Source organism: Malaclemys terrapin, chromosome 1, assembly GCF_027887155.1.
Source record: "Malaclemys terrapin pileata isolate rMalTer1 chromosome 1, rMalTer1.hap1, whole genome shotgun sequence".
NCBI lineage: Eukaryota > Metazoa > Chordata > Testudines > Emydidae > Malaclemys > Malaclemys terrapin.
Genome location: NC_071505.1, coordinates 62,604,590 through 62,625,427, shown reverse-complemented (window position 1 = coordinate 62,625,427; position 20,838 = coordinate 62,604,590). Strand labels below are relative to the sequence as shown.

The window sequence follows — 20,838 nt, the reverse complement described above, 5'->3', positions numbered from 1 at the left end:
TAACTAGCAATAAAGGTTTTTGGAGTTGGAAAAAAATTCAAATTTAGTTTCTTTTCTTCTCTTTTTTCTGGTCCACACTGTCCTTGCTCCCATTACTTTTACCTCGAAGCCCATTCAGGGACCGCACAATTCCTGCTAATAAAAGCACAATTGATTTCACCTGCAGGCTTCTCTGTAACTGAACTACAACAAGCGGCACAAAATTCCAAAACAGCTTTCTTGGCATTTAGAAAACCTCCTTTAAAAGCTTGTGATGGTTTTAGAGTTCTTCCCTTTCCTTTCCCAATAAGGTTACACTATCAAATCAAGAAATCTTTATAATTTATTGTGGGGTAAATAACTCATTACTTTGTGAAGATCAAGACAGTGGCAATGCTGGCTAGTGTCTTTGATGACTCACTAAGACCATTTTCTTTTCTCCAGCAGTCCCTTCGTATATTGGCCTCTTCAGGATTCTTTTATCTTGCTGATAGGGAACATTTTCTTGCACTGTACCTTTGTGTTGTGTTGCTCTACTATACTGGGTATCAATGCTGCCAGAATGAGAAACAGGCTGAAGAAAGCACAATGGCCAGGGAAGCTCCTAGACCAATATATGTCTTCTGATTTGTCTTTGGTTGTGAGGGAAGTGGGAGACTGGAGGTGCTTCCAGTGGAGAGCTATTCCATTGACAGCTGCTCCATCTCCCCTCTGGATCAGCACAGGATTTCATGGCTGCCACAAAAAACCTGGTCTGAGGTGATTCTGGTTTAACACACATAGCTGGTCACATTATGGATCTAGTATTGAGTATGGGACTGGAGATGGAGGAAGTGGAAATTATGCCCATAGACTGATCGCCACCTCTGGCAACCAGTGGTTGCATTGCTCCTTTTCTGCAGGGACATAAGACTTGCGTTATGGTTTTCAACCCTCAGGAGCTTATTGAATCGGAGTTTCCAGATGGCTCTCTGGAAGAATACTGTCCAGCCAAAAGACCACTCTCTTTGCAGAGTTTGGCTGAAATACACAACATCTTGTATCAACTCCATTGATACAACAGCTCCAAAATACATTCTTGGCTGGCTTCACCTTCACAGGTCACCATTGTTTAAAGATGACCTGCAACTTACAATGCAAAAGGCAATCATTGACTGATGCTGACAGTTCTTATGTTCATAACAGAAATTAGATAAAAACATAAGTTGATAAATTAGATAAAAACGTAAGTTGCTGGACGGTTGCAACATAATACTACTTTATATCTTAGAATTCAGAACAATAGCACACAAGAACCCAAAAACAGAGAGAAACCACAGACTGCTCCTAAGACAGCAAGATGCAACTCACCTACCTTGTTTGGAGCTGGCTCTTTCCAGACTGATTCTGATTGCAATGCTTTACTACAGAGTCTCCTAACCTGCAAGCAGTATATGGAACCGCCCGTATTCCCCACTCGTAATGCGATAGCTTGCAATTCCAACACAGTACTCAATACACCACAACAATCTTTCAAACTATCAACCTGATCTTCCTTTTTTGGGAAAGGTCATTGATCAGATTGGGGCAGATCAACTCTGGCAATTTCTGGCATCCTCAGATTCCCTTGAGTCTCACCGCTCAGGTTATAGAGCTGGGTTTGGAGTGGAAACCACATTGGTAACAGTGGCTGCTGATTTTCTCCTAACAATGGAGAAGGCTAATTTATGTGAGCTGATTTTATTAGATCTGGCAGCTACCTTTGATACAGTCAATGAAGATGATTTGTTGGGATACTGTCACTTCATGGGAATGGATGGGGTTGCTAAGTGGCTCTGGTTTACTCCTATCCATTTTGGGGCAATTGCTTGTCCACTCCAAGAGCTCTCTCAGACAGTGTTACTACTGGAGTTGGTTTTATCACTCCCTCCTGTTCAGAGAGCATATGAGACCATTACGAAACTTGGTGAGGAAATATAACCCATCTGCTAATGATAGCTCTATTTCCATCACGTCAGACCTGACTGGAAAGTGGAACAAATAATTTAGTACCTTTCCAAAAGCACTAGGAGTGAGCTGGGTGAGGGTTAATCTAGGTAAGACCATTATAAAGTTAGTGCATTGGGGGAAGTAAGCAGAAGGGTTGTGCTTTCCAAGTCTGGATATGTTAACCTTCTGGATGCTTTGCAGAGCACACCTTTCTTTGTAAGCAATTAGGGAGATTAGGCACTTATAGATGGCATGATGGAAATTAGGTGATTAAGAGCTGATTTAGATGGGTCTTGTGCTATGGATATGGCCAGGTGGAGTTCTATGGGATTTTTGTGAAAGACTCCCTAAATGACTTGAAATACTGCATTAATGCATTTAGCTTTTCTAATGGTTTGCTTTGAAAATGTCGAGAGGCGCCAGAAGCATAGATAAAAGTGCCACACAAGTCAAGTAAATATATAAAATGAATAAATAAATACATTACTATTTCTTTCACCACATGGGAGGGGATTAGCTGACACCCTTACCAAAGAGAATTCCTTTCAGAAGCCAGCAAAGGTAGCAGTGAAGGAGTGGCTAATTTATTAAGACTTGGTGACTTTTCTTGCACCTCAGAACTGGAAGTTTAGACAACAATAATATTAAAGGAAAAAAACTAGTCAATTCCTTGGGCCTCCCAGTGCATCTTGTGTGTACTATGTCTCTCTTGCATAGGCTGTCTATTCTTTTACTTGTTGTATCAAGCACAATGCTGATGTTTAATAAATAATTCATTATAGATTTTCTTCTGCGGAAGTGACTTCAGAGTGCAAATTCCAGTTGTGTGTCTTTGAGGAAAGACACCGATCATTCTAAACTCCTTCTGCCATGGTTGCTGAGAAAAAGCTATTTTTGCATGGTAAAAGGGAAATTCCTTGAAAAATCAAGCGAAGAGTAAAACACCTAAAATTCTTGGTCTTTAGAAAACAAACAGCAGATTAGATTTGTCATTCATCATTTCTAGAGTCATTTAATGGTACAGGCGTTCTAGTTTTCTGTGAACTGCCATGAAGTGACAGATCCCAAAGATCCTGCAAACTAAATAGGCATGGCACAGCAAAAGATTACAGTAAGCAAGTGTGGCCCAGAAGATATTAAAGGCAGAGGTTTACAAAAGTGAGCTCCTGAGACTTGTTCATTGTGTGTCTAACACATCACTTTCTTTAGCTATATTCCAATGTGGGAGAATGTGTGGAGTGAAGCTACAGTGACGGAACAACTGAATTTAAAGGAATGATATTGTTTTTTAAGTTTGAGTCACCTTCTGACTATGGAAAAAGTTAAAGCACATTCTCCATAAACCCGTTGTGGTACCAGCAGTTTAAATGAAGAGAGATGTTGAGTTTTAATTGTTTCTTTTTATCTCTTCTACTGATAAAGATAGAATTCTATCTTAAGCATGTAGCAAAAAATAGGTCTTTCATCTGGAGCATAAAATTCATGTGTTCCCTGACCTTGCGTGTCACATGGTAATGAAACAGCGTAAATCAGACATGTTAAAAGTTGAAGCTTGTTAATATTAGTACTGAAGCTTCAGTCTCCTTCCTGGCTAAACTAACGGGTCCATAGTTCAAACATATATATTTACAGATTACAATGATGCAAAGGAAAAATTAATGGGCACCCAGCAGGAGCCAAATGGAAACATGTGGGTTTCAGATGAAGATCTGGAAAAAAAAATTCCTATTTGCTTAAATTTTCAGTTAGCATTATGGAGTTTTTTCTTTTCACTAGTGCTTCTCTTCTAAGAGACTATATTGGTGATTTAGCCTTTGTATGGGGACATTTATTGAATAGCATAGATTTTGTATTCTCCTAGCTATATACTTTTGCTACCGTTGCTACCTATTTTCAACTTTTTGGGCTGAAACACTCTCTCAATATCTTTTCCTAGTCATCTATTTTAATTCATTCAACATATAGTATATCTTCTAATCGAGGAACTCACTATACCTTGCTATTTTGCCTCTGAAACTAATGATTACAACAGATAAGTTGCTGAGTTATGCTGTAAAATATTTGCTTTTGTATTCCTCAGCATGACAACACTGATGTCTACATAGGTTTTTATACCTGCCCATCACTTATCTGAGCACCTTTCAAGTGCAATTGATATTGATGAAAGGCAAGAATAACCCCATTTTTGTGTGTTTACTTTTTAACATCACTTCAAATGTTATAAATAAATATTTTAAAACATACCCTGCACAATCACTCTTTGGTATGCCAGCCATCCAGATACCCAGCTGCTATAAACGAGCACAGCTCCATTGAAGTCAATGGCATTACAGTGATTTACACTAGCTGAGGATCTGGCCTGAGAAGCTTGAATACTAATCATGGCAGGCACACCAAAGATCATTTTGGTGGCGCTCAAAGAGATAGGCACACCAGGGTTTTTGCAGCTGCGGGCAGGGGGTGCCCACTCCTCCTTCTCCCCTTCCTTGGCCAAGCATTACCTCTTCCTCTTCTTCAGTGCCACCCAGTGGATTTGACTCTGTATGTGGAAGGACTGCTTGAGGACCTGGACAGAAGTCTTATAATGGTGGAGGGAAGGGCACAGTGTCATCATGTAAAACATAATACTTTATAAGACCAGCCCTGAGGCACATTTAGCAAGCTTCTGTAATTGGATGGGGTTTACATAAAGTGGGATAAAATCACCCCTTTTCATAAAACCAGCAGAGATTCTAGAAGAGGCTTTGAAAACAGGGTCATTCCCATTTTCAGGGATACATGGTTGCCCTAACCATGAAATGCAAAATATTGATGCAGAACATGGATTGCATGAATATCTTCAACACTGCCCCTGGCAATACAGCATGTAAACATACAATGGACACAATGACCTAATTTGCAGAAATACTGTGGGCTTGTAACATGGTACAAAGTATAGCCAAACTTACACATGGCTACAGAAACTGAATTCAACTTATTATCTTTACTTCAACTAAAAATACCAAGGCAGTGCCATAAGAGCAGATTTAGTCAACACTTCTCATCTGAGAAAGTCACAAGAAAGTCTTAAAGTGGAATTTGTTCTATCCTGTATCCTGAAAACTTCCCCCATAAGTGACAGTCTGAACATGGGGTTTGCAAGAGTGCACATACACCCTTCCAAACAATTTTGCTTACTACTGATCTTAAGACACTTTCAAATGCCATTCTTCCTATTTTTTGCTCTTACTTCCTCCTTGACCCTGCCCCCAACACTTTAAAATAGGTTTTAGGGATGTCTCATGCATATATCATTCTATTGATCTCCTTTCCCCAACCTAGTCAGAGATAAGAGCCTGTCCTGACCTGCTGTCTTCCATATGCTCTACAGAGTGAGAATGTAAAAGCAGATGTTGCTGTTTAAGGAAAAGACCAGGTTAGACTTAAGACAAAACAGGGCAGGAGAAGAAGTCAGAGTGAAGAAATTATAGTCAAAAAGGAAAGTGCCTAAACAAAAGTGAAAAATATTTAAAGAAAAAGAGTAATTGACACCATTTAATCAGTTATGCTTCTAGTGCCCCATTTTGTAGGATATTTTCCCCTACTACATTTAAAAGAGGCTTAGTTTTAAATTAGCAGCCTGCTTTTGAAAAATCTTGGCCAAAATGTCTAATTCAGCTCTTCATATGGAATAATAAATATGAAAATTCAGTGAGCATATATAATTTCCCCTTGAATAAGAAAACCAACTATTTTGTTTCTCTGTAAACTACTTGGGTAACCTTTTGGGAAAGGAGGAGCCTATACAGGAAGGATGGGCTCCACCTAAAAATCAAAACAGAACCAGACTGCTGGCATGTGAAATTTAAAAGGACAGAGGAGTTTTTAAGCCAATAAGTTCAGAGAAGCACACGATTTGGACAGACACAGTCCTCTGGGGAAGTTTTATTAAAGGGGACACTCCATATCCTAGTAAAGAGGAGAGGATAGAAATTGATAAAGTACAGGTAGGAACTGAAGAGAAACAATCAAATGAAAAAAAGTCCCATTCAATCACATCACGTGAAGGCAGGCAACTAAATATTAACTAATTTTATAAGTACGTGTATACAAATGCTAGAAGTCTAAGTACTAGGATGGGTGAACTTGAGTGTCTGGTATTAAATGAGGATGTTGATATAATAGCCATTGCAGAAACTAGGTGGAACAATGATAATGAGACACAGTAATATCAGGGTACAAAATATACAGGAATGACAGAGTGGGTCATGATGGTGAGGGAGTGGCACAATATGAGAAAGAAAGCAGAGAGTCAAATATAGCAAAAATCTTGAATTAAAAAAAAATACAAAACCAAAAAACTTAAATGTACCAATAGAAATTCCATGCTTGAATAAGAAGAATATAGAAATAGGAATGTACTACCAATCACCTGACCAGGATGGTGATAGGGAGTGTGAAATATTCAGGGAGATTAGAGAGGCTACAAAAACAGAAAGCCCAATAATAATGGGGGATTTCAGCTATCCCCATATCGACGGGCTACATGTTACCTCAGGACAGGATGCAGAGACAACATTTCTAGACACCATTAATGACTAATTCTTGGAGCAGCTAGTCCTAGAACCCACCAGGGAAGCGGCAATTCTTGTTTTAGTATTAAGTGGAGCACAGGATCTGGTCCAAGAGGTGAATATAGCTGAACCGCTTGGTAAAAGCAACCATAATGTAATTAAATTTAACCTCCTTGAAGGGAGGGAAATACCAAAAAATCCCTCCACAGTAGCATTTAACTTCAAAAAGGGGAACGACACAAAAAATGAGGAAGCTAGTTAAATGGAAATTAAAATGAGTAGTCATGAGTGAAATGCCTGCAAGCAGCATGGACATTTAAAAAAAAAAACCCACAATAATAGAGGCTCAAACTAAGCATATACCTCCAATTAAAAAAAAGTAAGAGGACCAAAAAAATGCCACCATGGCTAAACAACTCAGTAAAAAAAAGAGGCTGTTAGAAACAAAAAGACATATTTTAAAATTTTGAAGTCAGATCTACTGAGGAAAACAGAAAGCAGCACAAACTCTGGCAATTCAAGTGTAAAACTTAATTAGACAGGCCAAAAAAGAATCTGAAGAGAAATTAGCAACAGACACAGAAACTAATGGCAAAATTTTTTTGTAAGTACATCAGAAGCCTGACAAGCAATCAGTGGGGCCACTGGATGATTAAGGTGCTAAAGGAGCACTCAATGAAGAGATAAAGCCATTGCAGAGAAGCTAAATGGATTCTTTTCATCGTTCTTCACTGCAGAGGATCTGAGGGAGATTCCCACACCGGAGCCATTCTTTTTAAATGGGAAATCTGAGGAACTATTCCAGATTGAGGTGTCAGTAGAGGTGGTTTTGGAACAAATTAAATAGTAATAAGTCACAAGGAACAGATGGTATTCACCGAAGAGTCCTGAAGGAACTCAAATATGAAATTATAGAACTATTAACTGTAGTATATAATCTATCACTTAAATCAATCTCTGCACCATATGACTGGAAGATAGCCACTGGTCTACAATTTTGGGGAAGTCATCTGCTTCAGAGATAAAATGTGCTATTTATTATGTATTTTGATGTGCTGAATTCAAATATGACAATTAAAACAACTGATTGGCTACTGTTTCCAAGATATTTAAGTTTTTACATTTTATGTCTATGTATATTCTGTAGATAATAGAGTTTTAATCATAAATTGTAAACCTAGGTCTTTTCATGTGTTTATGGTTGCTTACATGATAATATTCACCTGTCCTGTTTATGTAACAATTTAAAAATCAGCAAAAGGGTTATATAAATAAATTTTTTTATGAAACAAAAGGCAAAAAACTATTATGTACATAGTTTAGTCCTATTCAGTGTCTACTCGGCGCTTCTTGGCTGGTCTCTTGTATTCATTAAATGGAGCACCTCTTGTCACTGTCCAGCAATCGTCTGCAAGCATTGATGGGCTCCATTTGCCCTGATAGCGTTTCTCCATTGTTGCAACGTCCTGGTGAAATCGCTCGCCGTGCTCGTCGCTCACTGTTCTGCAGTTCAGCGGAAAAAAATCTAGATGAGAGTGCAAAAAATGTATCTTTAGTGACATGTTGCAACCAAGGCTTTTGTATTCCTTGAGGAGGTTTTCCACCAACAACCTGTAGTTGTCTGCCTTGTTGTTTCCGAGAAAATTTATTGCCACTAACTGGAAGGCTTTCCATGCAGTCTTTTCCTTGCCACGCAGTGCATGGTCAAATGCATCATCTCGAAGAAGTTCACGAATCTGAGGACCAACAAAGACACCTTCCTTTATCTTAGCTTCACTTAACCTTGGAAATCTTCCACGGAGGTACTTGAAAGCTGCTTGTGTTTTGTCAATGGCCTTGACAACGTTCTTCATCAGACCCAGCTTGATGTGTAAGAGTGGTAACAAAATCTTCCTTGATTCAAGAAGTGGTGGATGCTGAACACTTTTCCTCCCAGGCTCCAATGACTGTCGGAGTGGCCAATCTTTCTTGATGTAGTGGGAATCTCTTGCACGACTATCCCATTCGCAGAGGAAACAGCAGTACTTTGTGTATCCAGTCTGCAGACCAAGCAAGAGAGCAACAACCTTCAAATCACCACAAAGCTGCCACTGATGTTGGTCAGTGTTTATGCACCTCAAAAGTTGTTTCATGTTGTCATAGGTTTCCTTCATATGGACTGCATGACCAACTGGAATTGATGGCAAAACATTGCCATTATGCAACGTAAAACAGCTTTAAGACTCGTCTTCGATGAATCAGTGAACAGTCTCCACTCATCTGGATCATGAACGATGTTGAGGGCTGCCATCACACCATCGATGTTGTTGCAGGCTATAAGATCACCTTCCATGAAGAAGAATGGGACAAGATCCTTTTGACGGTCGTGGAACATGGAAACCCTAACATCACCTGCCAGGAGATTCCACTGCTGTAGTCTGGAGCCCAACAGCTCTGCCTTACTCTTGGGTAGTTCCAAATCCCTGACAAGGTCATTCAGTTCACCTTGTGTTATGAGGTGTGGTTCAGAGGAGGAGGATGGGAGAAAATGTGGGTCCTGTGACATTGATGGTTCAGGACCAGAAGTTTCATCCTCTTCCTCGTCTGACTCAAGTGAGAATGATTCTGGTGCATCAGGAACCGGCAGTCCTTCTCCATGGGGTACTGGGCGTATAGCTGATGGAATGTTTGGATAATGCACAGTCCACTTTTTCTTCTTTGACACACCTTTCCCAACTGGAGACACCATGCAGAAGTAACAATTGCTGGTATGATCTGTTGGCTCTCTCCAAATCATTGGCACTGCAAAAGGCATAGATTTCCTTTTCCTGTTCAACCACTGGCGAAGATTTGTTGCACAAATGTTGCAGCATATGTGTGGGGCCCACCTCTTGTCCTGATCTCCACTTTTGCAGCCAAAATAAAGGTGATAGGCTTTCTTAACCATAGTGGTTATACTGTGTTTTTGTGATGCAAAAGTCACTTCACCACAAACATAGCAGAAGTTATCTGCACAGTTCACACAAGTACGAGGCATCTCTGCTCACTTTGGCTAAACAGAAATGTGTCCCTTTGCAAAATCAAACACTGACAAATAAGAGAGCACGACACTGTTTGATTTCTAGAGCTGATATAGGGCAATTTGTTCAGCAGAGTGATGTAAGCTTCGTTATGATTGCATCATCCATGACTTCTAGGAATAACATGATGTAATTCATATCATGTATGATACAATACCAGCTTCAGATTGCATCATTCATTGTTTTGTCTAAAAAGCAAGTACTATCCAAACCCAGTCATAGATTTATTCATAGATCCAATCAAAGATGTATTTTAGTCATTTCTGGTTTAAATTGAGATCCCTTCCCTTTATAACTCACTTATCCTCCGCCATTCCCCAGTCAAGGGTCGTATATACTGATCCAATAGCATATCTTGAAAACTAGAGCCAATCAACAATTCTAAGCATCATTTTTGTTCTCAGTGACCCAGAATTAGTAAAGTTTGACTACATTTATTTCAGAAGCATTTTGGCAGCAGAGCAGTGTAGCCAATATAATGCTAATTTTTTTAAAGGCTCTGAACACTGGCAATTACACACCAGTAAACCTAACTTCAGTACCGGGCAAACTGGTTGAAACTATAGTAAAGAACAGAATTATCAGACACATAGAAGAACACAATATGTTGGGGAAAAGACAACGTGGCTTTTGTAAAGGAAAATCACGCCTCACCAATCTATTAGACTTTTTTGAGTGGGGTCAACAAGCATATGGACAAGGGCGATGCAGTGTATGGGGTGTACTTGGATTTTCAGAAAACCTTTGACAAGGTCTCTCACTAAAGTCTCTTAAGAAAAGTAGGCAGTCAGGAGATCAGAAGAAAAGTCCTGTTATGTATCAGTAACCAGTTAAAAGACAGGAAACAAAGGGTAGGAATAAATAGTCCATTTTCTCAATGGAAAGACGTAAAGATCAGGGTCCCCCAAGGATCTGCAATTGGGACCAGTGCTGTTCAAAATATTCATAAATGATCTGGAAAAAGGAGTAAACAGTTAGGTAGCATCTTTGCGGAAGATACAAAATTACTCAAGATAGTTAAGTCCAAAGCAGACTGCAAAGAGTTACAAAGGGATTTCACAAAACTGGGGAACTGCGCAACAAAATGGTCAATGAAATTAAATGTTCATAAATGCAAAGTAATGCATATTGGAGAACATAATCCCAGCTATACATACAGAACTATGGGGTGTAAATTAGCCATTACCACTCAAGAAAGAGATCTTAGAGTCATCGTGGTTAGTCTTCTAAAAACATCTGCTCATATGTGCAGCAGCTGTCAAAAAAAGCTAACAGAATATTAGGAAACATGAAAGAAATTGATAAGAAGACAGAAAATATAATGGCATGTTGAATACTGCATACAATTCTGGTCACCCCATCTCAAAAATAATATATTAGAATTGAAAAATATACAGAGAAAGGCAACAAAAATGATTAGAGGATATGGAACAGTTTCTGTATGAGGAGAGATTAAAAAGATTGGGACTATTCAATTTAAAAAAGAGACAACTAAGGGGGACATGACAGAGGTCTATAAAATCATGAATGGTGTGGAGAAAGTGAATAAGGAACTGTTATTTACCCCGTCACAAGAACGAGGGATCACCCAATGAAATTCATAGGCAGCAGATTTAAAACAACATAAGGAAGTACTTCTTCACCCAACACAGTAAAACCTGTGGAACTCATTGCCAGGGGACGTCGTGAAGGCCAAAAGTAGAACTGGGTTAAAAAAGGAATTAGATAAATTCATGGAGGAGAGATCCATCAATGGCTATTAGCCAAGATTGTCAGGAATGCAACACCACACTCTGGGTGCCCCTAAATTGTTAGAAGCTGGGACTGGACCACTCGATAATTGCCCTGTTCTGTTCACTCCCTCTGAAGCTTCTGGCACTGGCCACTATCAAAAGATGGACCATTGTTCTTACCCAGCATGGATGTTCTTATGTTCTTAAAGGTCTAACCACCTGACTGGAGAATGGATAGACTACCTCCATTGGGCCTACATGAGCCTGCAGAATGGGGATCACTGGTTTACACCCACATCTGAATCTCCAATGCTGAAATAAAGAACTCAAATAACTCTAAAGTTACCTCACCAGCTAAGTCCATGGCTCTGTATTATAAAACTCATTTCCCAGTCAAGTTACTTATACTACAAGACTCCCAGTTTACTGTATTATGCTATTTAAATTTTTTTATACTATCTTTTGGTTTGAATGAAAGTTAATTTTTAATTTTTCTTACAAAGCAACTGTAAAGCCTGGAACACAAGAGATTACAGTGGGTCATAACATAATATCTAATACAGAAAAAAGTCTTGAAATTATATTTAATATACTCACTTGAATAAAGGAGTTCCACAGACAACACATTTGTATATCCCATGAGCTTTATGATGTGTGTATTCTCCCTCAAAGGCGCTGGGAAAAACAAGAACGCTATTTTAAAAATCAGTAAAGGAATAGTGTTTTTTAAATACTATATTAGAGTGCAAAAAGCTGAACTCAAGAGTTAGCTATTGTTATTCTTTATCAAATGAAAAAATGAATATCTTCATAAATTTGCCTTAACAGTTGCATACTATTCAGGAGGAAGCAAAACCTCACACACATCAAAAATAAGAGCACAAAAACCAATTGCTGTTTAAAACTGTTTGGCAACTTCCTAAAATTAGTAATTTTTAAACAAAGATGGTTTAAAATTCAATTAATCTTGAGCATTTCTCTAGCTTTAGTCTTCAAACAATCTTTTAACAATGATCTCAAATGCTCAGCAACAAATAAAGCTCTAGCGTAGTGGGTAAATGACACTGTTGGTTTGTTAGCATAGGATGGGCTGCCCGTGTGTTCGAGTATCATTCGTATCTTAGCAGAAAATGAAACAACTCGTCCATCATTTCAAGCTGCGTGAGCCTTATATTTTTTAGTCGAAAAGGAATATTACAGTTTTAAGGGAATATTTTTCTAAGTTAACAAACGTAAGGGCTAGGAGGTCATTCATCTAATACAAATCAGCTGCGCTAGTCCAACAAAAAGCCTATGTGCTCAGCAGCTTGTTTTTATTATCCTTTCACCCTTTTTATGAGGTCCAATTTTTTTTTTATAAACAGGATTTTTAAGAATGACCTACTCTCCAATTGTTTGCGTGCATTAAATCATTTTGCTAATCATATACACAACAGTAAGTGATTAGGGTGGAAGAAGGTCTCATGAGTGGAGGCTCAGGTCCCACTGCCAGCTCATTTGTGGGGGGTTTTGTGCCAGTGATTCTCATTCATTACATTCAGCAAATAGTATACTCTGATAGGAAGAGTGTTGCCTATTAACTAGGACCCCATGTGTGGTAAAGAGCCCTTTCAGGTCATGAATGAAAACAAGCAGTTACATCATTAATACATTTGGATCAGAGGTAAGCTAGGGCCTTATGCCAAGCTCCATGGTATAAATTAGACAACAAAATGGTTAGACTTTGGCAAGTTGCCTTCATGCTGGAATCAGCTGAGAGAGACTATTCACTACGAACAGTTTGGAAGTGAGCACTTTTTTTTCCATCCAGGATTTAGGGCTAGCTTCCAGGGACTAAAGCCATGTGAGGGCAGTTATTGAAAATTTTTGACATTCCTACCACAAATGAGCCAATAAATACCTTCTCCACATGCGCTTCAAAAAGAAATTGGAGTGGGGTGGAAAGGAACTAAATTATGCTACCTTCTTTTGCAGCCAAAATGTCTATACTTACAATGGCCACCTTCAAAATTTCAGCCTCCTGGCACAGAGCCATTTTCCTCTTGGTTCTGCTCACTGTGATGTCTTCCAAAAAAATGTACCTAAACCGCTATTACTTCCACACATTTTGTAGTAAACTAAAAACAGACCCTAAACATAAGCTCTGTGACTTTATAAGACACTTAGTGTTCATTTAATACACACACACACACACACACACACACTATTGCCTTGACCACCACACGGCAGATGCCTGTCTTTTCAGTGGTGTTAATTTGTAGGGGTTAGTAAACAAGTGGAGAATTCTTGAAAGCGGTTGGAGGGGAAACAGCAGCAAAGGGGAGGAAAGAAGGAAAGATGCCTATTTCTTCATGAATATGCTTCCTTCAGCCGGCCATACCTTTCAGTCCCTTTCTCCTGAGTGACATGGTACTGCAAAGGCGTCAGCCGCTTCCTCAGGTCCTGCTGGGAAAAGACCACCTTGCAGTTCTTTTTATCCCTACATGACCCTGAAAAAGGGAGAGGATATGAGAGAAGGAGTCTTTTTAGCTTAAATCTTGAATAATTGCTTTGGCTGACGGCCACAGCATAGCTTCTGCATTCACTTGTCAATGACCAGACCAGTCCCTAATGCAATAGAACGGCTCAGCTGAACTGCAGCTGATTATTTCTTCAAATCCAAGTTTTAAAAGAATGTTGCTCAAAAGCCAGGTGATTCCACTGGAGCAGTGACAATGTGCTACAGCCAAAGCCTTCTGTGCGCCATCCTAAATCTTTACAGTCATTCATGAGAAGGTAACATTTTCCTACCACTTAAAAAAAAGAAGTCTGCAAAAAATAACTGAAACTCAATGCTCTTTTCAAGACATCTATATTGTAGACATAAGGTAATGGGCATATGATGTTTAGCCACAATTCAGCATCCAATGATTTCACAACCTTTTAAAGAAGTTTTAAATATTATAAATTGTTATACTTCCAATATGGTTGATTTCTCCACCATACTTACATTTATTTTAACTTTGTTTCAAAAGGTGTATTTTTGTCACAATTGAATTACTCTTACGGACTATGTCTCATAACGCAGATCAAAATATCAGCCCTAATAGAAAAGTCATTTCACTATTCTAAAAACTGTGCAGTCCTCAAAAATAAAGTTGTCTTAAAAATTATAGCTGGGATGTATTAATTAATTTGTTAATTAATTAAAATCAAAAGCTGGCTCATACTCCCTTGAAAATCCCAACCTAGACTATGCCTAGTTCCACACACAAAAAGAAAATCTAAATGGTCTCAAGGCATTATTGTAAAAACATCATTCTTATAATGCAAAATCTGTAATTACTCTAGAAAAGAATTAAAAAAAAATTTTTTTTTGAGGAAGCCAATCTGAGATTTATACTTTTCAGGACCCAATACAGGTTGCTCTGGTGAATGAAAACAAAAAAATTACACTAGTATAAGTGTGCTGAATGTGGAAATAGCTTTACTAACCATATGTAATACTTCATGTAAAATAACTCTAATTATTCAAGTAATTATAATATGCACAATTAGAAATAAACAGTCCTGACAAAAATATTTTTGTCAGCAATATATACACTCATAAAAAGTCCAATTGTGTTCCCAAAGTAGAGGGAACAGAGCTACCCATCTGTATGTCATTTAGTACAAGAGAAGCAATGGCAGGTTTAAATTACGTGGTATTGGATTGCAATTTCCTAACATTGGATGCTTTTCTGCTTTTTTACCTTGAGTCATTACTAAGAGTGTTCATAAAAAGTAGCTTAAAGCACAGATGCTTGCAAATCATTTAGGCAAAGATGTTTCTCCCCCTCCCCCACCTCCACCCTTCTTTCTCTCTCTCGTTTTTTGCTTTGGAAGAATAAAATTGTTGGTCACTACTGACTAACCTTGTCAAGTAGGTCCAAGGAGAAAAAGTAAAATTGAGAACATCTGATTGAAATAAATAATGCAAACATAAAAAGCTTGGCTACTGAATGAAAGGTATTGAAAAGCAACTTCATTTCATAGATTGGAAATTACTTTTGATCTAAACATTTTTAAAAACAGATTGTTTTCTGAAACATCTCATTAACTGTGCTGCAGAACCCTCCTGTTAATGGCAAGCTTTGAAAGAGCGCTGCTATACTCCTTTGTTAGTTTCAATCTTATTTGGGAGGGGGATAAAGATTTCATTCCAGGTTTCTTTGTTTGTCTTTCAAGAACCACTAAAGAAGTATTCAGACAACTTTTGCAGGAATGTGCCCTGTGCCATGGCTTACAAATTATTTGGTTTTGGTGCACTTAAAGGTCACCTTCCAAATTAGCAAAATTTTCCTACATCCTGGCTTTTCAACCTTAAATGTAAATATTGTTTCCTAACTGTAAGTGAGGTTTGTTCTTTATAACATTTGGTTGCTTATTTAAAGATGTCAAACTTTGGAGATTTTTATTCTCAGGGTGTGCTGTCTTCTTGCACTAATAAGTCTTTCAAAGGATAACTAACAGCAAAAAGAAGTATATGCATTACATAAATAACTCAATGTTGCATTATGCAGCTCAATAAGAAATTGTCTGAGAATTATTAATCCTAAATCTTCTATTTTAATATTAAAAAGCAGCCCAAATTGGTCCGATGAGTTTTATAGACAAACAGCCCGTTATTTTTTTTTAAAACTCACTCAAAATTATTTCTGCTTCCAAAACTTCATCTCATTCCTTAACATTAAAAAAAATAACTAAGCATATCTCAACTTTGAAAAATCATGGAAAAGTTGAGTGTTTTAAAAGAAAATCTCATTTTAAACTCTTACAATAATTCCTTAAGTGGGTACCCTGATTTTATTGTTTTAGAATCATAGCATTCTTTACGGGGTATAGTCACTACTATACAGAAGGAAATTTCCATTTCACTGTATATCATTTAATCCATGACCTTGCAATCAGAAGTAGGAAGCATGTTATAAGAGATTTTTACCTATTGTTTTTATAGTTACCTGAATGTTTTACAAGACAGACAAGTATTTACGTGTACAGTGAAATCTTGTTACTCTGCACTGGATTACACTGCAGACCTACACTGGAAAGAGATTTTCAAGGTTTGCAGAGCACTGGCCAGCAAAATTCTAATGCTGTGCTGCATCCCACTTGGATGAACCTCGTGTCATAGCGTGGCCCAACCCTCAGATCTCAGGAACATCCTTAAACAGAGCTTTGACACTTATGGTTTAAATGTTCATGGCAAACTGATAGACCAGTAAATTAACCAAGCCTGTTTCATGTTGCTCTTGAATGTCAGAGACAAGGGGTAATATGCTGTATATCTACTGGCTACCCCCACCACTTGCTAGTTTGCAATGGGTCTCCCTGTTAGGGTGAATTAGTAAGGTTCTAGTGTTTTAAGTTCTTTACTTAGGCTCCAGTTCAGAATAGCATTCCTATACAAGGGAGCACTTAAAACATATGCATAACTTTAAGCATGTGCTTAAGTATTTTCCTGAATTGGAGCCTTATTTTGTAATACTAGTCATGCCAGATTAGCCATCCCCATGCAAAACATGCACAGATGCAACATCTTTAGCTTGTGGTTTATAGCGATGCTATCACCACCATTGGTTTAAATATGATGAGGAAGAAGCAGCAAACTAGAGACGGGAAAACGCTCACTTTGCACTAAAATAATGCCTGTACTCCACACTGCAAAGCTTATATGATAGTTTCTAAAGACAATTGTTAATAAAAAAAAAAAAAAAAAAAACTTTTTTTGGGGGGGGAGGAAATCAGTGGGAAATACAAGATGAAATATAGGGAGTATGGGAAAGCAATTATGGATGGATCATTTCTTCTATGGTGATTGTGCAATAAATAGCAACTAATAATGCAACCAATATGGTATCCAGACCAATTATGAAAAAATATCAACAGTACAGAGCAAGAGCCCAATCAAATCACCTTACTGTTCATAAAGAACACAGAATGAACCTGTCCATCAGCCCATGCTTATCTTCCCCGTGCTAGTTCTCTCAACAAGGGGTCAATAATGGGTTGAAACAGGACTCCCATGAAAGTCTCTAAAACTTTAGAAGGCTTCTTAATTTCCTGGCAAATCAGATCTAAATTTGTGTGCTGCTTATTCATAAACTTTGCAGGTCAATGTGAAAGAAAAATAATCTGCAGTTTTAAAATTAGCATGGCATCCACTTTGGACCAGTCATTTCATGGGACCATGAGGAGGGCGGAAATCTTAAATTTTCACTCCAATTTTTGCCTCCTTGAAGTAAAAAACAGGAGAAATTTTAAACGTATCTTCAAGATAGTAAGTGTGCATCTGAACATCCTGTTTTGGTTTGTTATACCTGCGCCCCTGCTTCTGCAGTGAGCTCCTTACATGGAGCTCCAGTGAAGTCTGTGGCAGGGGCTACCTGCATGGAACTCCGAGAGATCTGGGCCCCAGTTGAATATTTACTGTTTATCCTTCCCTCTTCATTCTCATTACTGTTCATTATAAAGGCATTTTGCATACAGCTGTACTTCAAGATCCTTTATGCTGCCAAAAACGGCAGCAGTGCTAACCAAAGTGAAACGTGGCTTTCAAGGCTTCAAAACAAGGTAGAGGCTTTTTTGGATGAAACTAATAATAAAACAGGAATGTCTATTTTTAGGCTAACAAATATGCATAAAATATCGTTTTTGGATGTTTTATTGATTTCTGCATCTCAAAAATGGCCTTTTTGAGGGAAAAAAATGCAAAGCACATTGGAAATAATTACCATCCTCACCATCACTTCCCCTTGTTTTACAGCTTGTTCCCTCAACTTGGAGCCCAGCACTATAAAACAGAAGTGAGCTGCAAGCATTTTCTGGTGTTGACCTGAGCACCTCACCTTGTTTCTAAATTCCTATTTTTGTGAAACTTACCAATTCTGGGATTCATAATGAAGACAAACACCAACATATACACAATTTCCTTTGATTTAATTAATAACAATAACATAATAATAATACTGTAATACAAAAAAGCAGTAAGGTTTCTTCAGATAGAGTGACAAACGCTACTACTCATAGTTTTCCTTCTTTAATACGCTTTTGAACTGTTACAATTGTATCTTTTGTTTTGTTGCTTCCTTTCTCTTACTGCATTGAAAATAACTCACATTTCAAATTTCATGTAAAGCACTGTGTATATTCTCCTCTTTGTGTATGTGCATAAGTCCCTTTCGCACTAATGGCCACAATAGGCATGCAATGAGTACATACTATTAAGACTTCCTGAATTAAATACAGCGAGACAGTTATTATATCACTGTTTAATAAATTAGATTAGATTATATCACTGTATAATAAATCAGGCTTCCAGTTTTCAATACTATTATTAAACTTTTCACGCATGGGTCAGTGGGGTTTAATCATATTTTTTTATACAGCACCACAGGTCTCAATTCTGCCATTTGACCAGTATAGACAGCTCCCTGAGACTACGCAGAGCCCCACTGATTTCAAAGAGATTCTGTGTGGACAGAAGGGTCTACTCATGCGGATCAGACTGCAAGATCTATGTCTAAGCATACATCTCCTTGCTTCTCCAAATCACATGCCCCCATCTATGGGGTGTACCTTCCTCCCTAATAGCGAGTTACCTAGTACTGATGTAAAAGGAATGCTGCCAGACTAAGAGTTATATTTTTTAAAAAAAATCAAATATCCTTACCCATATGATCAAACTTCTATTTCATTAAAAATTGAAATATCTTAATTTAGTTTCCACCATTTACGCTATTATTTGACACTTTGCATTTCCCTCATCTTGAAAGAATGAAAATAGGCAGGTCACTTTCATTTTTGTTTCGTCTGTTTCCCTTTATGCTTATTTAGCCTTAGCAGAATGCTCCAGCATAGGAGAATGTTGGTTTGTTTTTGTTTTTAAAAAAAACAAAATAGAAGAAACTTTTCATTGGAATTACAAAACAATTGATGGAAACATTTATGTTGGTTGAGTTTGAAAACATTTACAATACCTAACTTTTGGTTCTAGTTTGACCTGCCAGCATTTTCTTAAGATGATAACTAAACATGCACTGTCAGGAACAGTAACAATGGGAAACAAATGAAATCAGATTCTTACTCAATGTAAACTAATTTATCAGTAAACCTGTTCTCCCGTTCTCCAGGCAAACCATCACAAAAATGTAGGGCTGTTGATCAATCGCAGTTAAGTCATGCAATTAACTCAAAAAAATTAATCATGATTAATCGCTGTTTTAATCGCACTGCTAAACAATAGAATACCAATTGAAATTTATTATTCAATTTTTGGATGCTTTTCTACATTTTCAGACATATTGATTTCAATTAAAAAACACAGAAAACAGTGTACAGTGCTCACTTTATATTTTTATTACAGATATTTGTACTGTAAAAATGATAAACAAAAGAAATATATGAGGTGAATTGAAAAATACTAAGTGCTATAGTGCAATCTCTATCATGAAAGTGCAACTTACAAATGTAGATTTTTTTTGTTACATAACTGCACTCAAAAACAAAACAATATTAAACTTTATAGCCTACAATTCCACTCAGTCCTACTTCTTGTTCAGCTAAGACAAACAAGCTTGTTTACATTTATAGGAGATAATGCTACCAGCTTCTTATTTACAATGTCACCTGAAAGTGAGAACAGACATTCGCATGGCACTTTTCTGGCTGGCATTGCAAGGCATTTATGTGCCAGATATGGTAAATATTTGTATGCCCCTTCATTCTTCAGCCACCATTCCAGAGGATGTGCTTCCATGCTGACGATGCTCGTTAAGAAAATAATGCATTAATTAAATTTGTGACTGAACTCCTTGGGGGAGAATTGTATGTCTTCTGTTTGGTTTTATCTGCATTCTGCCATATATTTCATGTTACAGCAGTCTTGGATGATGACCCAGCACATGTTGTTCATTTTAAGAACACTTTCACTGAAGAATTTGACAAAACGCAAAGAAGGTACCAATGTGAGATTTCTAAAGATAGCTACAGCACTCGAACCAAAATTTAAGAATCTTAAGTGCCTTCCAAAATCTGAGACGCACGAGGTGTGGTGCATGCTTTCAGAAGTCTTGAAAAAGTAACACTCTCCAATGCAGAAACTACAGAACCCAAACCACCAAAAAAGAAAATCAACCTACTGCTGGTGGCATCTGACTCAGATGATGAAAATGAACATGCCTCGGTCTGCACTTCTTTGGATCACTATCGAGCAGAACCCATCATTAGCATGGACGCAGGTCTTCTGGAATGGTGGTCAAAGCATGAAGGGACATATGAATCTTTAGCGCAAGTGGCACATTAATATCTTGCGATACCAGAAACAACAGTGCCATGTGAATGCCTGCTGTCACTTTCATTGTAAACAAGAAGTGGGCAACGTTATCTCCTATTTTTTTTGCACATAATTCTACATTTTTAAGTTCAACTTTCATGATAAAGAGATTGCTCTACAGTACTTGTATTAGGTGAACTGAAAAATATGATTTCTTGTTTTTACAGTGCAAATATTTGTAATAAAAATAAATA

The 20,838-nt window shown here is 37.8% G+C and overlaps 1 protein-coding gene across 4 annotated transcripts in view; it reads right to left on the bottom strand.

Annotated features, from left to right (window-relative positions):
• Positions 1-20,838, bottom strand: part of MSRB3 (methionine sulfoxide reductase B3) — a 138,625-nt gene that overhangs the window by 73,736 nt on the left and 44,051 nt on the right. For all 4 annotated transcript variants that reach the window (XM_054025715.1, XM_054025734.1, XM_054025724.1 and 1 more), the window contains 2 exons: positions 13,673-13,781; positions 11,890-11,967 (listed from right to left, as the gene is read on the bottom strand). In XM_054025715.1, the coding sequence (XP_053881690.1) occupies positions 11,890-11,967; positions 13,673-13,781 (187 nt within the window). The remainder of the gene's footprint in view (positions 1-11,889; positions 11,968-13,672; positions 13,782-20,838) is intronic.